The following is a 17,290-nucleotide window of genomic DNA, read 5'->3' on the forward strand; positions in this document are numbered from 1 at the left end:
TCCCCCCTGCCCCCGGGTGTCCCCGTGCAGAGCCACAGTCATTGTGAATGAAAGCAGCCTGTCCTCTCTCTTCTCCTCCCCTGTGGCTCGCTCTCTCTCTCCCAAATCCTACTTGTGGAATGTATGGGAAACGGACCCTCTCAGCCACCAAGGGAGGTTTTCCTTTTTTTTTTTTTTTTAAAGACTATGTATTCATGAGACAGAGAGAGAGAGAGAGAGAGGGAGAGAGAGGCAGAGACATAGGCAGAGAGAGAAGCAGGCTCCATGCAGGGAGCCTAATGTGGGAATTGATCCTGGGACTCCAGGATTACACCCTGAGCTGAAGGCAGGTGCTCAACCACTGAGCCACCCACGCATCCCCCAAGCAACGTTTTCAAGTCTGGAGAGTTTTTACAAAAGCCGATTCTTGGCTCTACCCCAGGGAATTCTGTGTCCAGTTTGCTGCACCTGGGTCTTTACCTGGGCTATTAAGAAAGCTCAGCAGGGGATTCTGAGGGTCCCCCAGGTTTGGGGTCAGTGCTGTGAATGCCTTCCGTATCATGAATTATCAGTGCAAATCAAGTAACCATTCTGACTGGAAAAATTCCCATTTTTGGCTAAAAAACTAAAGAAGACCCTACCATATTTACAGCTTAGATGTGGGAGGAGAGGGTGGTTGTACCTGATGGGTTCATGGAATCAAGAAGCCACACGGGTGAGGATCACACTTTACATTAGAGCAGGCAGATATCTGAATAGAGGCAAAACCTGCTCGGCCCTTCGTGCTCACAGCAGCTGGGGAGGCTCCCTGCTGTCAGGTGCTCCTCAAAGAGAGCCAGGCAGCTGCTGAGGGTGAGGCCCCTGGGGCTAGTGGCCCCAGAGACCCCTAGGCAATGCTGGCCCCCCACCCCCACCCCCGGGCTCCCCAGCAGCCCCGCCTTGGAGGGTGGTGGGCCCAGCACCCTGCCAGTCCTTGATGAGTTTGGTGCTGGTGTCCTGACGATTCTTACTTTGGTGGGCTTCCTCCTGTTGATGGGTCCTGGTAGAGATTCTGCAGCTCGCAGCCCTCATTCTGATGACAGCAGTGAATTGGGAAGTAATTGGATTTCTAAATACAAGGAAAAGTTCCACTAAATTCTCATGATATTCTGGGTCAGCGGCCTGGAGAATTTAAGGTGAAAGTGACTCGTTTTTATGGAGGAGATGGTGGTTTCTCCGCACCTAGAGCTCTCTCAGCCTTCAGGAGAGTTTGGGAATTTACGTGGTCAGTTGGCCCTCCGGGAGCTGGAAGTGGTGCTCAGCCTCTGGCCGGTCCTTGGCCCCTGACATGCTGGTGCAGTCTGGTGGTCTCGGGCCCTGGGGGCTGCTCATCAGAAGACAGAGAAGAGCGCTGTGCATGGCTCACTCCCCCAGCAGTAGGGAACAGCTCGAGGGGTGGTGATGATCTGGGGGCTTCTCGGGGAAGTGGTGGAGCAGAGTCGGGCTCAACATATGCTTGCGGCAGTCCCAGTGTCCTCATGAGGGTGGCTAGGCTTTCTGTGTCTGGTGCTCGGGATGGTGGCAGGTCCCACCTTCTGCTGTGGTCAGCGTCAGCCCCTATGCCAGCAGAGCCTCAGCCATAGGGAGACTGTGTGTTGGGCACCCTCTCTGTGGACCCTGCCCCCCACGCCCAGCTTTGGGAGAGGGCTGGTAGGACATCTCCCTGTCCGGCGGGGAGGGGGTCCTCTGAGGTTGCAGGGACAAAGCCCCATGCACTCAGGTCTGTACAGCCACAGGGTCCCCAGGGCCTGGGCCTGGGCTCTGGACCAGCCATTCCATGTTGGAGCAGGTGCCCTAGCACTCCGAGCCTGATACTGAGCAGGCAGGGCTGGGGCCCTGCTTCAGGCCCCTGGGGTCATCCCCCTACCTCTGCCACTTGCCCACTTCCTGCAGCCCCCAGGTTGTCTCTTTTAGTAGCACTAACCCCACTTCACGTCATTCCATGCCAGGTGCCACAGAAGACAGAGCTTTATTTCCAGAAATCCCAGCAAAAGGCTCACCAGTCTCACTGCTCTGGTCACTGGGCTCTGCTGCCTGTTGGGACCTGAGGATTCCAATAACTGTCTCACCCTTTGCCTGCCTGCCTTTTGAATTGATTGAGAAATTAGGAGCATGGCAGAGAGACCCAAGTGTCACCTCAGTCACTGATGACTCTAGTGATGGGTAAAGCAGATCGTGGAGACTTGGCTCCTATCTGTCGAGGTGCTTGTCACACTGAGTCTAGAGCAAATGCCAGACCCAAGCTGCCTGGGTGACACCATATGGCTGTGGGCCGCCTCCACAGGCAGGATCCTTCCCAATAACCCCACCACTGGTGAGGAGCAGTGCAAACACCCGGTGTTCCAGGCAGGTGGATCCCAAAAGGAAGGGTTGAGAGAGGGGAGGGCTATGTCTGGCTGGTTCATATCGGAGAAGTCACCCCATGTCCTGTGGGGTGCCAGGCTTCCCGACAGCCTCCTCTGTGGTGTGGCAGGACACAGGACAGGCAAGGAGTCTCCCCCTCACAACCCCCAGGATCATGTTGACTCTCCCTGAGGCTTTTCACCACCTGGTCCATGGTAAACTGGGAGTGACCCGCACTCCATCAAGAAGCTCTAATCATCTCTGTCTGTGTGGGGAGGCCTCAAATATAAGCACAAATACCATCCCGTTTTCAAATCCCCAGGGAGAAATTAAAGACTTGGCCTCAACTCTCTTGATAGGGGAAGGCCAAAGTTTTGGATGTTGGAAGTCAATATCCAAAGTGATTTAAGTCAGAAACCATATTGGATCCTTACTTCTTGAGTTGAAGTCCAGAGACATTCAGGCGTCCTCTGCCTGCTGATGTCTGGGCCTCCTCAGGGTTCAGAGGGTCTTAGCATGGGGCCTGGCTCATTCCCCGGCATGGGGCATCCCCTCCTAGGTCCTAGATCAGGGCAGCCTCCAAGGACCTCACCTTTCAGTGTAAGTCACACAGGAAACCTAAGCCAGTCTCCAGCCTCTAGAACACTTTGTGTTGGCCAAGCCCAGTGAATCAGGGCATGGAGGAAGGAGGTGGATGAAGGACCGCAGGCTGAGCTGTGGCTGAGCCCCCTAAGGCAGCGTGCCAGCTGTCTGGACCGTGGCCTGGCTCAGGTTACACAGGCGCCTGCTCACAGACAGGGCTCCCGGCGCCACACTGGGGACCTGGCCAATGAGCACATAACAAGTCTTAGTAGCTTTGAGGTAATTTTCCCCCCTTTTGTTAGAAACCTTTGCTTCTAATTCCCCATCATGCCGATGCCAGCCATGAGGCCATGGGAAGAGGTGGCCTCATGGGTGGTTGTAGTCTCTTGGGAGCCTGCAGGGCAGATGCCGCCTTCTACAGGGGAGACCACTGCAGGGCTGATTGGAGCCAGGAGTGCCGTGTAGACCCGTTTACTGTCCTCTGGACCTGAGGATGGGCCAGTCCCATCCAGCCCGGGTGTCTGGGGAAGGAGGAGGTGGTGATTCCAGAAGAAATTTGGTATTCAGCGTGGGAGTGGGGGAGGTGGCCAAACAGCCCTCGAGAAGGAGAGCCAGCCCCAGGATGGTGGCCTGGTTTGGCATTTGTGTCCCACAGATTCAGCAGAATATCCGCGCACAGCACGCACGCGACCTGCAGGTCATTGCTGCCTATCGGGAGCGTACGAAGGCAGAGAGCATCACCAGTGCACTGAGCCTGGCCATCACCACGATGCACACAATCCACGTCACACTGGGCACTGCCGAGTTCTTCGAGTTTGCCCTTAGGAACCCCCACAACACACAGCACACAGTGACCATTGAGGTGGACAATCCTGAGCTCAGGTAGGCTTGAGTGGCAGCCCTGCCAGGGTCCCTGGGGGTGTCTACAGGTTCTCCCTGAAAGCCGGGCTGCTCTCATCCCTCAAGGGGTCCCACTGGTCCTGGCTTTCGCCCCTGGTCCTAGGTGCCAGCTCTGAGTGGGCGGGCAGAGGACTCACTGAGAGTGCTGTGTCTCCCCTGCCATCTAGCATCATCCAGGACAGTCAGGAGTGGAGATACTTCAAAGACGCGGCCAAGCTGCACACGCCGGTGGAGGAGGACATGTTCCATCTGAGGGGCAGCCTTGCCCCGCAGATCTTCCTGCGCCCACGAGAGACCGCCCACATCCCCTTCAAATACCAGACCTTCTCTGTAGGGCAACTGGCCCTGGCACAGGTGGGGAGGCCATTCTTCCAATGTCAGATGGACTTGTCAGGCACGTGGGCAAATCCCACTTGGCTAAATAATAGTGGGGCATTTCCATGTGTCCCCCTGTGCTGCTCAGACCCGTTAGCCTTCAGGAGGTCACCTGCTCTCCCAGCCCCTATGCATTGGGCTTCAGGAAAGGCTGGACTGTCCCCTCTGAGTGCTCTGGGTATAGGACCTCTCCCTTACCTTAGAAGAGATGATGGGTTGAAACTTTGCTGCATTTTGTGTTCACTAGTTAATGCTGTGTGCCCACGTCTTCTGTAGCATTTGCTCCTCTGCTGGAAATGCAGGAGTGGAGGTTTCCAGTGATGGGTGTGAGTGGTACATGCCCGTGTGACTGGTGGGATGGGTGGGTAAGGGTGCAGGGCATGCATTTCATCCTGAGCTTTTGGGGTCAGTTCTGTAGGATGGTCGTCACTTAAATGGGCTTGAGGAGCTCTCAGAGACACACAGAATCCTGAACAGGCTCTTTAGATGCACTTTTGGAATAAGAGATCGTAAAGACAGTGAAGACGTCAGGTCTTTGACTTCAGGCAGAACCAGTTACATGTCCGGTGAGCCTTCATAGTTCATGGCCACCCCTGTTCCCTCTTTGGGGCAGTGAGTCTGGTTCATGACAGTGGTCACCCAGACAGCCACCCAGTGAGAACCCATGAGACAGCGCACAGGAGCCCTCTGCCCTGGTGGCAGCTGTTCCTACAAAGAGAAGTCCTGCAGGTAGTGGCCATCACCCTCGGACTCCCATCTCATGACCAATTGGTTTCTCACAGCCCTCTGCTGAGCTCAGATCTGAGAAGGACACGGATACCGGATTGCCCCAGAAATCCAGTGCAATGCCCACTAAGCATGCTAAGGTAAGGGGTAGGAGATCTCTGATCCCAGACATTCCTGGGGTTTTGCCTGAGAGCCAGGTGTCCTCTGAGCAGACCCGGTGAAGCATTCCTGCCTTCTGTTGTTCCTCAGGCCCCTAGGACCTGACCCTCTGTCCTTTATTGCACCTCCTACCAGGGTAAGGTGGACTTTTCATGTCCTGATAGGGCAGTGACTGCTTCAGGCGATGCTGTTATGGCCTCTGGGTGGGTGTCTGGCATGGAAGCCTCTCCCCAGCCACTGGCCACCTTGTAGCCTTTGGTGGTCTGTGTGCCTGCCCCATGGCCCTGGGAGGACAGCTGTCCCAGCACGTGGCCACCACACACGGGGCTAGACTAGCCCTCTGACCCTCGTCCACCACATCCCACATCCCATAGCACCAGGGGGAGTGGCGTGCAGTTACTTCTGGAAACCTTCATTACCTCCTGGGAGGGAGGGCGTGTTTGCACACACACCTGCAGCCTGCCTTTAGGATATCCTGAGGGAGAGCTTAGGACACTTGTTTTTAGGAATTTCTGAAGCTCTTTTTTAGGTAGACAAATGCCTTTGTGAAGTAGTTTGAAAGTAAAAACAAAAGCAACAAGACTTTGCCTTGTCCCTGCCCCCCGAGAATGGGTTTTATTAGTGGGTCCTAGATAAGAAATGGCTCCCAATTGCAGGCCTGTGTTCCCACATCACCGTGGTGTCAGCTTGTGCCCACAGCCCCATCTCTAGTGGAACCTGCTGTATTTCACTTATTGTAGAGGCACAGCTTTGCCTTGGTCAAGGAATAGGTCCGCTCTCTATGTAGGGCTATCAGTGGAATCTGAGAGCCTGGTACATTTGCCATATATGGATCTGGAGTCTGAAGGCAAACCCCAGAGAGTTCATGAGTTCACCCATAATGACCCCGGGATGTGTCCCTGGCTGATGAGGACTTTCAGCCTAGTACATGCCACTGTCCCTGCCCTGGTCAGCAGCAGGCCTTCTGAATCTCCTGGTGTCCCCACTGCTCACTTCTCATGTTTGGTGTGTGTGAGTTGGGGTCCACTGACCCTGGCGCCCCGTGTCTGTGGTCCACCTCGGGTTCATTGCCTGTGCTCATTTTCACCCTGGGAAATGGGGACATTCAACTATTTTCATTCTTTCTGTACTTGTTAACTGTGATTTGGCAATGAACGAGAATTTCCCCACCAGCAGTTTGGTTGCCCTGAAATATACGTTATATCAGAAAGTCAGGATAGATGTTGGATTCTTTTTTTTTTTTTTTAAGATTTTATTTATTCATGAGAGACACAGAGAGAGGCAGAGACATAGGCAGAGGGAGAAGCAGGATCCTTTCAGGGAGCCCAATGTGGAACTTGATCCTGGGACTGGGATCACGACCTGAGCGAAAGGCAGATGCTCAACCACGGAGCCACCCAGGCATCACAATGTTGGATTCTTTGATTTTATTTATCAGTTTTCAAGATAGACTATATAGACTATACCCTAGCAACCTCCAGAGGATGTCATGTTTTTGGAGTCTCATTATGAACACGTGGTTTCATGTTTGCTGCTTCTCCTGTGACAGGCATTGGACGCTAGACCTGCCCGCTCTCTGACACTGATACCTAGGTTAACTGCTAACGTGCTAACCAGGTCACTGGAAGGGTAAAACCAGCACTCCCAAGCTTTTAAGGTGGTGGAAATGTCAGGAAGTGGCTGTCTGCCCCTTCTTGTGCTAGAGGACTTGGTTGAGCCCAAGACTCCATCTCAAGGAGGGTGTCACCTGTCGGTGCTGGGTCTGCAGTGTGGGAAATAGGCCCCTGGACCCAAGCCCACTGTGGGAGGGACTGCTGGACCGGGGCGGGTCACTGGGTGAGGCTGACCAGAGAGTCCCTGTCCTCCCAAGCCTGGCTCTTCCCTGCACTTCCAGGAGTGGCCAGGGGGAGCAGACATGTGGACTGAGGGGGTGCCCAGCCGTGAGAGCAGGTGGGTGGGGTGGGGCAGAAGCCTGGTCTGCAGTGGGCACAGCAGCTGAACACACACGTGCTCCTGTTAGACCCGAAGTCTCAGAGTAGTGGTGCAAATGTGGCCAGTGTCAAGGCACAGATGATGGGGTGGTGGGTGTGTTTGTGGGAGCTTCTCTCCCAGCCAAGGGAGCACATGTGATGGGGGAAGACCTTTCAGGTGAAGTGTGACATTGCGTGAAATCCAAAGGTGGGAAGACTGCCAAGAAAAGATGGGACCAGGCCCACAGAATCTGGAAGGGTGGCTTCCTTGGTGGGGGCTGGTGGGGCACCCAGAGCTCAACAGTGTGGATGGTGGGTTCATCCCAAGTGGGGATTTGGGCTCCTGCTGGCTGTCCTGTTATGATTTATGACTTAAACATGCTCTTACACATAGAGCTTTTTACATATGTCTATCTGAAAGATTTCACAATAAAACGTACCAGAGCAGAAGAACGTCTTTCCCGTGTGGAAGGTTTGAGGACCGGGTTCTGTTGCTGTGGGAAGGTTGCCTTGGGTGTCAGGCTGCATGTCTGGCCTCATGCAGGGCCTGGAGGGCTCAGGGCCAGATGGAGATACCCATTCTTTCCCTTTCTCTCTTTCTTTTTTCTTTTAAAAGGATTTTTTTATTTTTGAGAGAGAGAGAGAGAGAGAGAAAGGGGCGGAGGAGAGAGAGAGCATGCATGTGCATGCACTTGGGAGGGCTGCAGGGACAGAGAGAATCTCAAGCAGACTCCTTGCTGAGTGCAGAGCCCGCCGTGGGGCTCCATCTCATGACCCTGAGCTGAAACCAAGAGTTGGATGCTTAACTGACTGAGCCACTCAGGTGTCCCAGTAACTTTTTTTTTTTAGAAAGGAAGTTTGTATCTCTAGCCTTTCTTGTTTAGGTTCAGAATTAAAGAGCTTGTGCTCCACTACCACCCATGAGGACTTGGAGAGGTTAACGTCAGACCCTCTGGGCAGCTTCCCAGCTTGCACATGGCAGGCATGTTGGGAGATGGGTCGGTGGCTGAAGGAGTATTTGACATTGGGGCTGTCAATTTGAGGGCTGACACATTTGAGGCATGTGTGTCACGGGAACATGTCCACATGCAGTCCCTGTGCTGGGTGCCATCCCCTCTGTGAGGACCTGCTGCTGCAGATTCAGCCCGCCGTTTCTGACAACACCTGTGCTTCCCACCTCACGGTGGGGTGGGGGGGGGGGACTGGGCCCTGTGGATGCTGGCCTGCTGCAGGCAGCTCTTCATGAGTCCACGTGCCAGCCCTGATGCTGGCAACCTCTGCTCTCCTGGCAGGTCTTGTTCCGGGGTAGTGGCGGTAAGCCCATCGCCGTGCTTTGCCTAACCGTGGAGACCCAGCCCCATGTGGTGGACCAGGTTTTCCGCTTCTACCACCCAGAGCTCACCTTCCTGAAGAAGGCCATCCGCCTGCCTCCCTGGCACACGCTTCCAGGCAGGTCCCATCTGTCCCTGTGGCTGGCATTTTGCAGGTTCCACAGATGGCTAAAGGTTTTTCCCTCATGGTGACAAGTGGCATCATCACATTCTCCTGTGATGCTCTTATTCCAACCTGTGACCCATCTGTAAAGTCTGCCACCCGCCCTTATGGTTTGAAATGGCGACCTTTTCGCGTCCTCTGAGATGCGAGGGTATGCCCTTGGCTGGCTAATCCCACTTCCTAAAGCCCACGGCCCCGAGGGCTGTGCCTGGAGTGCGCTCGCGCCTTCTGCTGCCGCATCACTTGTCTGCTTCTGGTCTGGTGCTTTAGAGTGCAGCAGCGTCCCCGTGTCTGGCACCCTGCATCATAGCCGCCCCCCCCTCTTTACTTTTGGTCACTCTCTTCGGATAAGTGCCTGCGGGTGTGGCTTAGGGCAGGAGTGCCAGTGCCCACGTGGGCGGGACAGTAGGAAGGGTGGCATTGCTGTCTTCTGGTGTCTGTGGGGTACCTGTGATGGGTCTTCTGGTGTCTGTGGGGTACCTGTGATGGGCCAGGCCTGCCCCCGACAGCAACATCACGTGGCCCGGGCCTGTCCAGAAGACGTTTGCTATGATATTCCCTGCAGCAGGTGCTCCTGTGGGAAGACCTGGTGAGGAGCCCCCAGTCCATGTCCGATGTAGCGACCCCAACGTCATCTGCGAGACCCAGAATGTGGTAAGTTCTGCCGAGCGTCTCCCAGCCAGTGCCTGGTCATCTGAGCCCCTGGCCTCCTGAGGCCTCTTCACTGCAGCTTTTGAGTTAAGTGATGTCTTTCTAAGGTGCTAAGGGGCTATTTTGACATCCTTGTGGGAGCTTTATGCATGAGTTTTCATCTTTTCTGCTGGCAGATCAGTTCTTGGATTACCTGAATTCAAATGAAAAAAAAAAAAAAGGCATGAAGCAAAGTGAATAAAGTGAGTGGTAATTAAGCCACTTATTAATTGCCATTGTGTAAAGAATAAAGGCAATAATTATGTTATGACTGGTTAGGAAACTGGATAAAATCTCCTGCAGAATATAATTATTGAACTCAATATGAAATCAAGAAGTTAATGATTTTCTTTTTTGCAGTGAAGGAAAAAACGAATTCTGCCTAATACTGAAAATGCAACACCTGTTGGGAGGGAGGGAGCTGGTTCCTGCCCGCTTTCACCTGCCAGGGGCTTGGGGGGGAGGCAGGTGGTGTTCTCAGGGCGTCCATGTCCACCAGGGCCCCAGGGAGCCTCGGGACGTGTTCCTGAAGGTGGCCAGCGGTCCAAGCCCAGAGAGCAGAGACTTCTTTGTCGCCGTTTACGCGTGAGTCCGTGAGCCCAAACCCGGGAGGTCTGGAGGGTGGGCGGGACTGGGAGGCAGCCACAGTATCCCAGGGGCCGCCCGGGCTCATGCTGAGTTCCTGATGGGGCACATCGTGGTGGGGCCTTCAGCCACGGGAGGTGAGACTCCACGGCTGGCAGGGGCCTCACAAAGGACGCCATCGGATCAGAGTGGCCCGGCGGCTGGCAGAGGCATGGAGAGCCCACCAAGGAAAGGAACTTGGGGTGGCGTCTGCCCCAGAGCAGTGCCTGGCTCCGTCCAGGGGACAGGGAGGGTGGCAGTCTTCATCCTCCGTGCCTGAGATGGTGATCACATCGCCTTCTTGCTTCTCCCACTCAGTTGAAATAACCCTGTTCCTTTACCTTGTTCTGGGAAGTCTCCTCTTCCAGTCCCTTGAGGATCTTCTTTTTTTTTTTTTAAAGATTTTATTTATTTATTCATGAGAGATACACAGAGGGACAGAGACATAGGCAGAGGGAGAAGCAGGCTCCCTGCAGGGAGACTGATGCGGAACTTGATCCCAGGACCCTGGGATCACTCCCTGAGCCAAAGGCACACGCTCAACTGCTGAGCCACCCAGGTGTCCCCCTTGAGGATCTTTTAAAACTGGGGTAGGCTGGGGGCTTCTGAATAGGACATCTGGGATTGGGGCAGGTGTAGCCATGCTCGGTTCTGGTCTCTGGCCGTGTGGAGAAGCCCGAGGGGCAGGGTTATCGAGCCCCATTTCCAGGGAAGGGCCAGTGGCCTCCAGCACCAGGCAGCTAGGGGCCTGTGAGCTCAGGTCTGGGTGGCCTCTGAACCCACATACTCTTCCACGGCACGCTTTCCACAGGCTTTGTCCCAGACCACCTGGTTTGGGACTGTTTTGTTGCTGGTAGAAGCCCACATTACCACTCACACACGGTGTTGTGGTGCAAAGTCACAGTGGGCCTTCTGAGTGGGGAAGGTGGCTGCAGGGATGATGGTAGCTGGGCTCCAGCCTGCCCCAGTTGTCCTGGCCACCTTCTTGACCTCTTCCTGGTCAGTGCTGCTGTCCTCACCACCATTGATCACGGTTTCTGTCCTACACAGGGATCGTTGGCTGGCGACACCCGTCCAAATATGGCAGGTCTACCTCCACTCCTTGCAGCGTGTGGACGTCTCCTGCGTCACAGGCCAGCGGACACGCCTATCCCTTGTCCTTCGAGGGACACAGACGGTTAGGAGAGTGCAGGCTTTCACCTCACACCCTCAGGAGCTGAAGGTAGGTCGCTGGGTGTTCTCTGGCCTCTCCCCATCCTCACCCCACCTGGGGCACGGACGATGTGGAGACTGGCTGCAGCCAGTGTGGGGCTGAGAATCGGCTCACAACTCCTTTAGGACTCTTGGCAGAGTCTTCATTCAAACTGCCTTTTGTTGGATCTGCCATCATGGAATGAGTGACATATAAACCCTATAGGCCAACTTTTAGAATTATTGGAAGGTAAATATTAATAGAATTTTGGAATTAATTTAGCCACAACTATGCGTCTGGGTAATGAGGGCAATGCAGACTCCTTGCTGAAGCTTACAGCTGGAGCCTGTTAAGATCTCCCTCTGCTGAGGCAGCTCTGGTGCTAAGGGGACTGTTGCCACATGGAGGGGCACTTGCCCGTGCGGGTGGTGATGCGGACTGAGATGCACTGCAACCCTGACTGTGTGGCTGCATCTGGCTTCAGACCTGGCATCGTCACTCGGTCCCCTTCTGACTTCCTGCAGGCCACGTGCCCCCTGCCTCTGAATAGCTGGGGTCCCTTGGGATTCTCGTGCACTGGCCGCAGGTGTTCAGGGAACCCCTCTGCACAGCATGAGGGACTGCATCCTGACCCGCCTCTCTGCTGTTGTTCTGAAAGACTGACCCCAAAGGTATGTTCGTGCTGCCACCACATGGGGTGCAGGACCTGCATGTCGGTGTGAGGCCCCGCAGGGCAGGGAGCCGGTTCATCCACCTCAACCTGGTCGACGTGGACTACCACCAGCTGGTGGCCTCATGGCTCGTGTGCCTCTCCTGCCGCCCGCCTCTCATCTCCAAGGTCTGGAGGGGAACCTGCTGGGTCGTGTGTGGTATGGGTGTTGTGTCACCTCACTGTCTCCTGGTCCCGTGACCGAGTCTCCTCCGCAGTCTAAGGCCTGGGGGTGGGGGCGGGGGTTGCTCCTGTACAGTGAGCCCCCTCGGCGGGTGTCTTGTCATGTCTATGGAGACATAGGTTGGGCTCTACGTGCAGAGCAGGCTGAGGAAGGCTGACACCCCTGCCCACACAGGCTTTCGAGATCACACTGGCTGCAGGGAAAGGCAGAGGCGCCAACAAGCGGATCACCTACACCAACCCTTACCCCTCCCAGAGGACCTATCACCTGTACAGCGACCACCCTGACCTGCTGCAGTTCAGAGAGGACTCCTTCCAGGTGCGGGAAGTGCTGTTTACAGGGTGTGCACACTGCATGCGGGGCACCCAGCCTCGGCATATCCCAGGGGCCCCGAGGCACAGGGGTCTCCAGAGCCCCGGGAGGGGGCAGTGCTGATCTGCACCGGGTGTACTGGGAGTAGGGGCGGCCACCCCTCTCTCAGCAGTTCTGCCCATGCGGCTAGGGCCCCCACATCTGGGCACTGTCACAGGGCTTCTGGTGACCAATTTACCCTGCAGTTTATCAGCGATTTTATTCGCAAGTGTCCTGCAAGTTAGCCTTTTCTCTGTTGCAAGTATTTTAACGACAGTACAGCAGATGGCAGTCTGTCTGTCATTGGAAGGTGTTTCTTCAGCTGTGAATCTCCCCTGGGGCGTGGGCAGAGCAGCGGGGAGGTTGTGTTCAGAACCCCAGGTGCCTGGCAGCAATGGGGGCCAGAGCCTCGGTTTACCCTGCTCTGTCAGCCTGGGTTTGCATGTGTAGACCGTGCTGGCATGGAGAGCAGGGCTGCAGTAGGGCTAGGATCTGATGCTTGCTTCCAGGTTGGGGGAGGAGAGACCTACACCATTGGCCTGTGGTTCGCACCTCGGCAGAGCCCCGGGGAGGAGGAGATTCTGATTTACATCAATGACCACGAAGACAAAAATGAAGAAGCGTTCTGCGTCAAGGTCGTGTACCAGTAAAGGAGCAGCCGGAGGTGCTGTTGGGGCTTCCTGTCCTGGGGGCTCTGTAGCCTTTTGTCCCCTCGATGACCTGCTGGGGCTGCTGGTGAGCATGGCCGAGGGTGGTGTGCGCGCCGTGCCCCTGCCCAGTCCTCCTGCCCAAGTAAGCGCTGCTGTCACCAGCTGTGCCACGAGCCCCGCGGGCGTCCTCAGGGTACGAGGCTCGTTTCTTCTGCTGCACTCTGGCTGTTGTCACTGTCTATGACATGTTGATTTACTTTTTAGGAATATATATTTTATGAATCATCTTAAGTGATAAAATTATGTATTCTTACTGGATTTTGTACAAACATTATTTGCTATGCAATATTTTATATTGGTGTCCTTTCATATCTTTTTTTAAGTTACATATGAAATACTAAACTTTTGCCTGTTTTCTCTCTTGATGGTTTTCTTGAGCATTCTCTGTTGTTTTCACCCTTGTCAGATGCTCTGACATAACCAGGCATAAGCCCGGGTTTCCTTGGAGGACAGCATGGCTGAGGGACGGTGGGGTGGCCTCCTGGAGACTCGGCATGGGCCGTCTGAGGCGGGTGAGGTGCCTGCCCTCTATTGTCATGGCTCCCGTTGGTTCTGCCCTCCCCCAAAAGGACCCTTGTAATTACATTGGTCCCACCTGGAAAATCCAGGGTCACTGCTCCGTCTCAAGGTCCTTACCTTAATCCCACCTGCAGAGTCCCCTTGTCACTCATTCACAGCTTCCAGAGATTAGGATGGGGACACCCTGGGCAGAGGCCGTTTGTCCACCAGAATCCCATTGGCCAGAACCCAGTCACATGGCTGCGCCTAGCTCCAAGAGGTCTGGGAACTGCCATATCAGGGTGTTATTACGACTGAGCAAATGGGAACAGGTTTGGGGGGATGTTTAACCTTGGCCACAGCTGTTGGTGGAGAAACTGAGAAGAGGCCTGGTAGCACTCTTGGAGACAGAGGACCGGGATGGAGGATGGAGCGTGGCCCAGAGGCAGAGTATTGTGAGGTTTTACAGCAAAAACTTCACTGTTAGTTCATTGCAGACTCGGATAAGAAGGGAGCGCGGTGCCTGAACACTGGTGGGCGGTGAGCCAGGCTGTTCCTAATTCTGGGGTGATGAGAAGGTAGCAGAGTGGTGGCCAGCCATCCCAGTGTGCAGATGAGTAGCCGAAACTGCTGTGGAAGCAAGCCTGGGGTGGGTTGGAGGGGTGTCCCCTGGCACCATGAACTGAGGGGGCTTCCTGCAGTTAGGAGCAAGACCCAGGGCTCGGATGTGCTCAGACACGACTGAGCAGACCCCGGAGAGATGGTCAACGAGGCAGTGAGGCAGCCCAGTGGCCAGCTGCCATGTAGGTGAGAGGTGCCCCTGACTTAGACCTTGGTCCTGTCGGTGGGGTTGAAGAGTACATCCGTGCTGGAGCCAACCTGTTCCCCATGGCTTCTGCCTGTGTGCAGGTCCCTAGCCCTGCACCAGGGTGTGCACCACAGAATGGCGTGGAGGAGAGATTCTGGGGAAAGTTCTTCACGTGTATTTATGGGTCTTTGTGCCATGTGACAATGTACCAAAGTTCATCTTTGCTGTTGTTTGGAGGCCCCACCTTGTATTTTCTTAAAGGGCGGCCTCTGAGTCTGCATACACAGGGCAAGAGTTGGACCCACACCCTATACTGGTCCAAGCACTGGTAGCCAGAACAAGGGCACCAGCTGCAAGCCTGTGGGGACCCCTCCAGGCCAATGTAGTGTCACCCTCTGAGCTCCATGTGGGGGTCACAAGGTCTTGTCACTCAACCACCACCATCTAGTGGCTCGTCCATCCCGTCCCTTGTGTTCCTCTTGCCCCTTGCATCAAGGTGCACGGGGGGAGATGGCATGCTCTGTTGGCCTTGCTTCATTGGTCTTCTGCTGTTTCTGCGAGGCCACACGGCTCTAATTAAGTATCTTCAGACTTGCTGCTGCCTGTGACAGGTAGGGAGATGTGCTGGCAGAGTGCTGGGGTTTTATCCTACTAGGTGACTTTAATGTTTATGGATATGATTATGAAGCTGTTACATTCCATTTCTCTCCTGCTCCCTCACTGAGGAGGGTGATTGGGACCACTTTCTCCTCCTCTTGTAGAAAACCTCAGCCAGGCACACATGCTGGGGGATCGATGGCTGGCCCGATGCAGGGTCTGTGCTAGGGGTGGGGTGGAGGGCCTCGGCCACAGGAGAATCAGGTGAGAGAGGCAGGAGGAGTCGGAGGGCCTGCTGGGCTTCGGGGCGGTGGCTGGTGGGAAGTCTAGAGCCCCCCGCTACAGAAGCAGCCCAGCGCTGCAATCATGGGGCCAGGGAGGGCAGACATGAAGGGAGCAGCTGTGGGGGGCAGGCGGCAAGGGTGACCTCCCTGGGGGCAGCTGATGCTGTGGTGATAGATGTGGGCTAGCTTCTCAAGAGAGCAGAGAAGGAGGTAGTCCTCTGTGGTGCTCCTGGAAGGTCTGCATACCCTGTGGATTGTGGGTGCATTCGGTGCTCCTTAGGGAGACCAGCTGTCCCTGAGGACCCCTTGCTCCCTGTTGTGTGTGGCCCATGCCCTTCCTGTGCCCCTCGGTGCCTATGCTGTGTGGCTCCTGGTGGAAGGGCAGGATTTGGGTCTGTCTGCCTGGGGGCTAGGGTTTTAGGATGTAGGCTCCCTGCTTTCTGTGACTGGCTTCATAGGCTGGGCCGGGCTGAGCTAAGACCCCCCCCCCGACTGTGCTCTCACACCTGCTGCATTGTTGAGCCCTGGCCAGAATGTCCTCCCCAAGGAGTTGCTGTGCTGGTCCCCGTCCTGGCTGAGACGCAGTGGGAGGGAAAGGAGGGGGCAAGGACACCCGTTGGGAAGGGTGTCTGGGACCTTCCCCTCCCATCTCCTCCCATTCTGGATGCTTCCGAGAACTGGGAAGTCACCGGGTGGCCCCTTTTCTGAGGGAGGCAGATCCACCGGGAGCCTGTTTTGTCCTTGCACCCCGGTGGGGCCGCAGGACCTTCCTTATCCCATGTCTGGGCTGTGAGACAGACTGTGCTGGGTCATGGGGGCCCTTCCGTGCTGGATGCCCTGGTGGGGCGCCACGGAAACCTGGCCAAGTCATCCTGACTATGCCTGTGAAACGTACTGTCATGCCACACCGGTGTCCCTCGGGACCCTGCCGTGTGGAGGCAGGAATGGTGGCACGACAGGAAGGTGCTGGGTGGTGGGTGCCCCTCCTGGACACACCCGGGCTGGCCCATGGGTGACTGGTTCACTGGAGCCCTGGGAGTTGGCTATAGCAGCAGGAAGCAGTGAGACGGATGCAATTGGTCAGAGCAACTATGCTCATTCACTTATTCGTCACTGACTCCATTGTTCATTCACTCATTCTTTCACCCAACATGGACTGGTGGGTGCCCCTCTGTGTTGGGCACTGTGCAGGGGTCCGGGCAGGTGGTACCCGAGATGGACACGGTCCCTGCCCCAGGTCAGGACCTGTCATCTTGTGGGGCTCAGACAATAAACATGGTGCATCCTATAGCGTCGGTCAGGTAGTGACAGTCTGAGGGGGAAGAGCTGCAAAGGGCATGAAGAAGGGATTTTCTGTTTTAGAAGGAGGCGGAGGCCTCTCTGAGGAGGTGATGTTGAGCAGAGCGAGGAATGAAATTGCGTAGGCAGGAGTGGAGGGTCTGGGCCAGCTCACAGGGGCCCATGGGCTGTGGGGAGGAGTCTGGATGTGGTTCTTGGTGATGGGGCTGGAGTGGACAGGTGCCCTGCCTGTGACCAGCACCTGGGGGCGAATTAGTGAGCTGCTTTACCCCCGGGGCTGGCCCAGGGCCGCTGGAGCAAGCGCTGTGAGCATGGAAAGGTGGGCCTTCTCTCCTCTGTGAACCCCAAACGAGTTCTGAGCAGGTGCCCAGGATGAAGACTAGTGTTTGGGCTTCGGTTGCCAGTCGTGGGGTGCAGCTGGTGCTGCGACAGCCCGGGATTTACATGAGAAAGCCGCCCGCCTTGGGGATCTCCCGATAAGGAGCGGTTGCTTTCTTCCTGCACACAAAACCACACCATCTTTCAACGGGAACGTTATCATTTCCATCAAGGGCATTTTCGGGTGTTATTATATTTCTTCCCTCTGCTCCTCCTCCTCTTAGCCCTGTTGAAAGCCACTTTTAACTAAATGGAGTCAAATGAAAGCCAGATTAGCTGCTTTGCTTTTCTCATGTCTGATAATGATTTAATGCTATGTTTGTCTCTATTTAGAAATAAATTAAAGCACCTTTAAAAATTGTTGCTTCAGGTTTTAAGAGGTTGGAGAAAACAACCATT

The 17,290-nt window shown here is 55.3% G+C and overlaps 1 protein-coding gene across 4 annotated transcripts in view; it reads left to right on the plus strand.

Annotated features, from left to right (window-relative positions):
* NPHP4 (nephrocystin 4) overlaps positions 1 to 13,390 on the plus strand; it is a 113,900-nt gene extending 100,510 nt beyond the window's left edge. For 3 of the 4 annotated variants that reach the window (XM_055306178.1, XM_055306177.1, XM_055306179.1), the window contains 10 exons: positions 3,599 to 3,825; positions 4,011 to 4,197; positions 5,001 to 5,084; positions 8,366 to 8,522; positions 9,133 to 9,221; positions 9,757 to 9,842; positions 10,932 to 11,103; positions 11,732 to 11,911; positions 12,141 to 12,284; positions 12,827 to 13,390. In XM_055306178.1, coding sequence (XP_055162153.1) covers positions 3,599 to 3,825; positions 4,011 to 4,197; positions 5,001 to 5,084; positions 8,366 to 8,522; positions 9,133 to 9,221; positions 9,757 to 9,842; positions 10,932 to 11,103; positions 11,732 to 11,911; positions 12,141 to 12,284; positions 12,827 to 12,967 — 1,467 coding nt within the window. In that variant the 3' untranslated portion in view covers positions 12,968 to 13,390. The remainder of the gene's footprint in view (positions 1 to 3,598; positions 3,826 to 4,010; positions 4,198 to 5,000; positions 5,085 to 8,365; positions 8,523 to 9,132; positions 9,222 to 9,756; positions 9,843 to 10,931; positions 11,104 to 11,731; positions 11,912 to 12,140; positions 12,285 to 12,826) is intronic. The other variant, XM_055306176.1, reaches the window with a different exon arrangement.
* Positions 13,391 to 17,290: the final 3,900 nt, after the last annotated feature.

The sequence above is a fragment of the Nyctereutes procyonoides genome, unplaced genomic scaffold, assembly GCF_905146905.1.
Source record: "Nyctereutes procyonoides isolate TBG_1078 unplaced genomic scaffold, NYPRO_anot_genome, whole genome shotgun sequence".
Classification (NCBI taxonomy): Eukaryota; Metazoa; Chordata; class Mammalia; order Carnivora; family Canidae; genus Nyctereutes; species Nyctereutes procyonoides.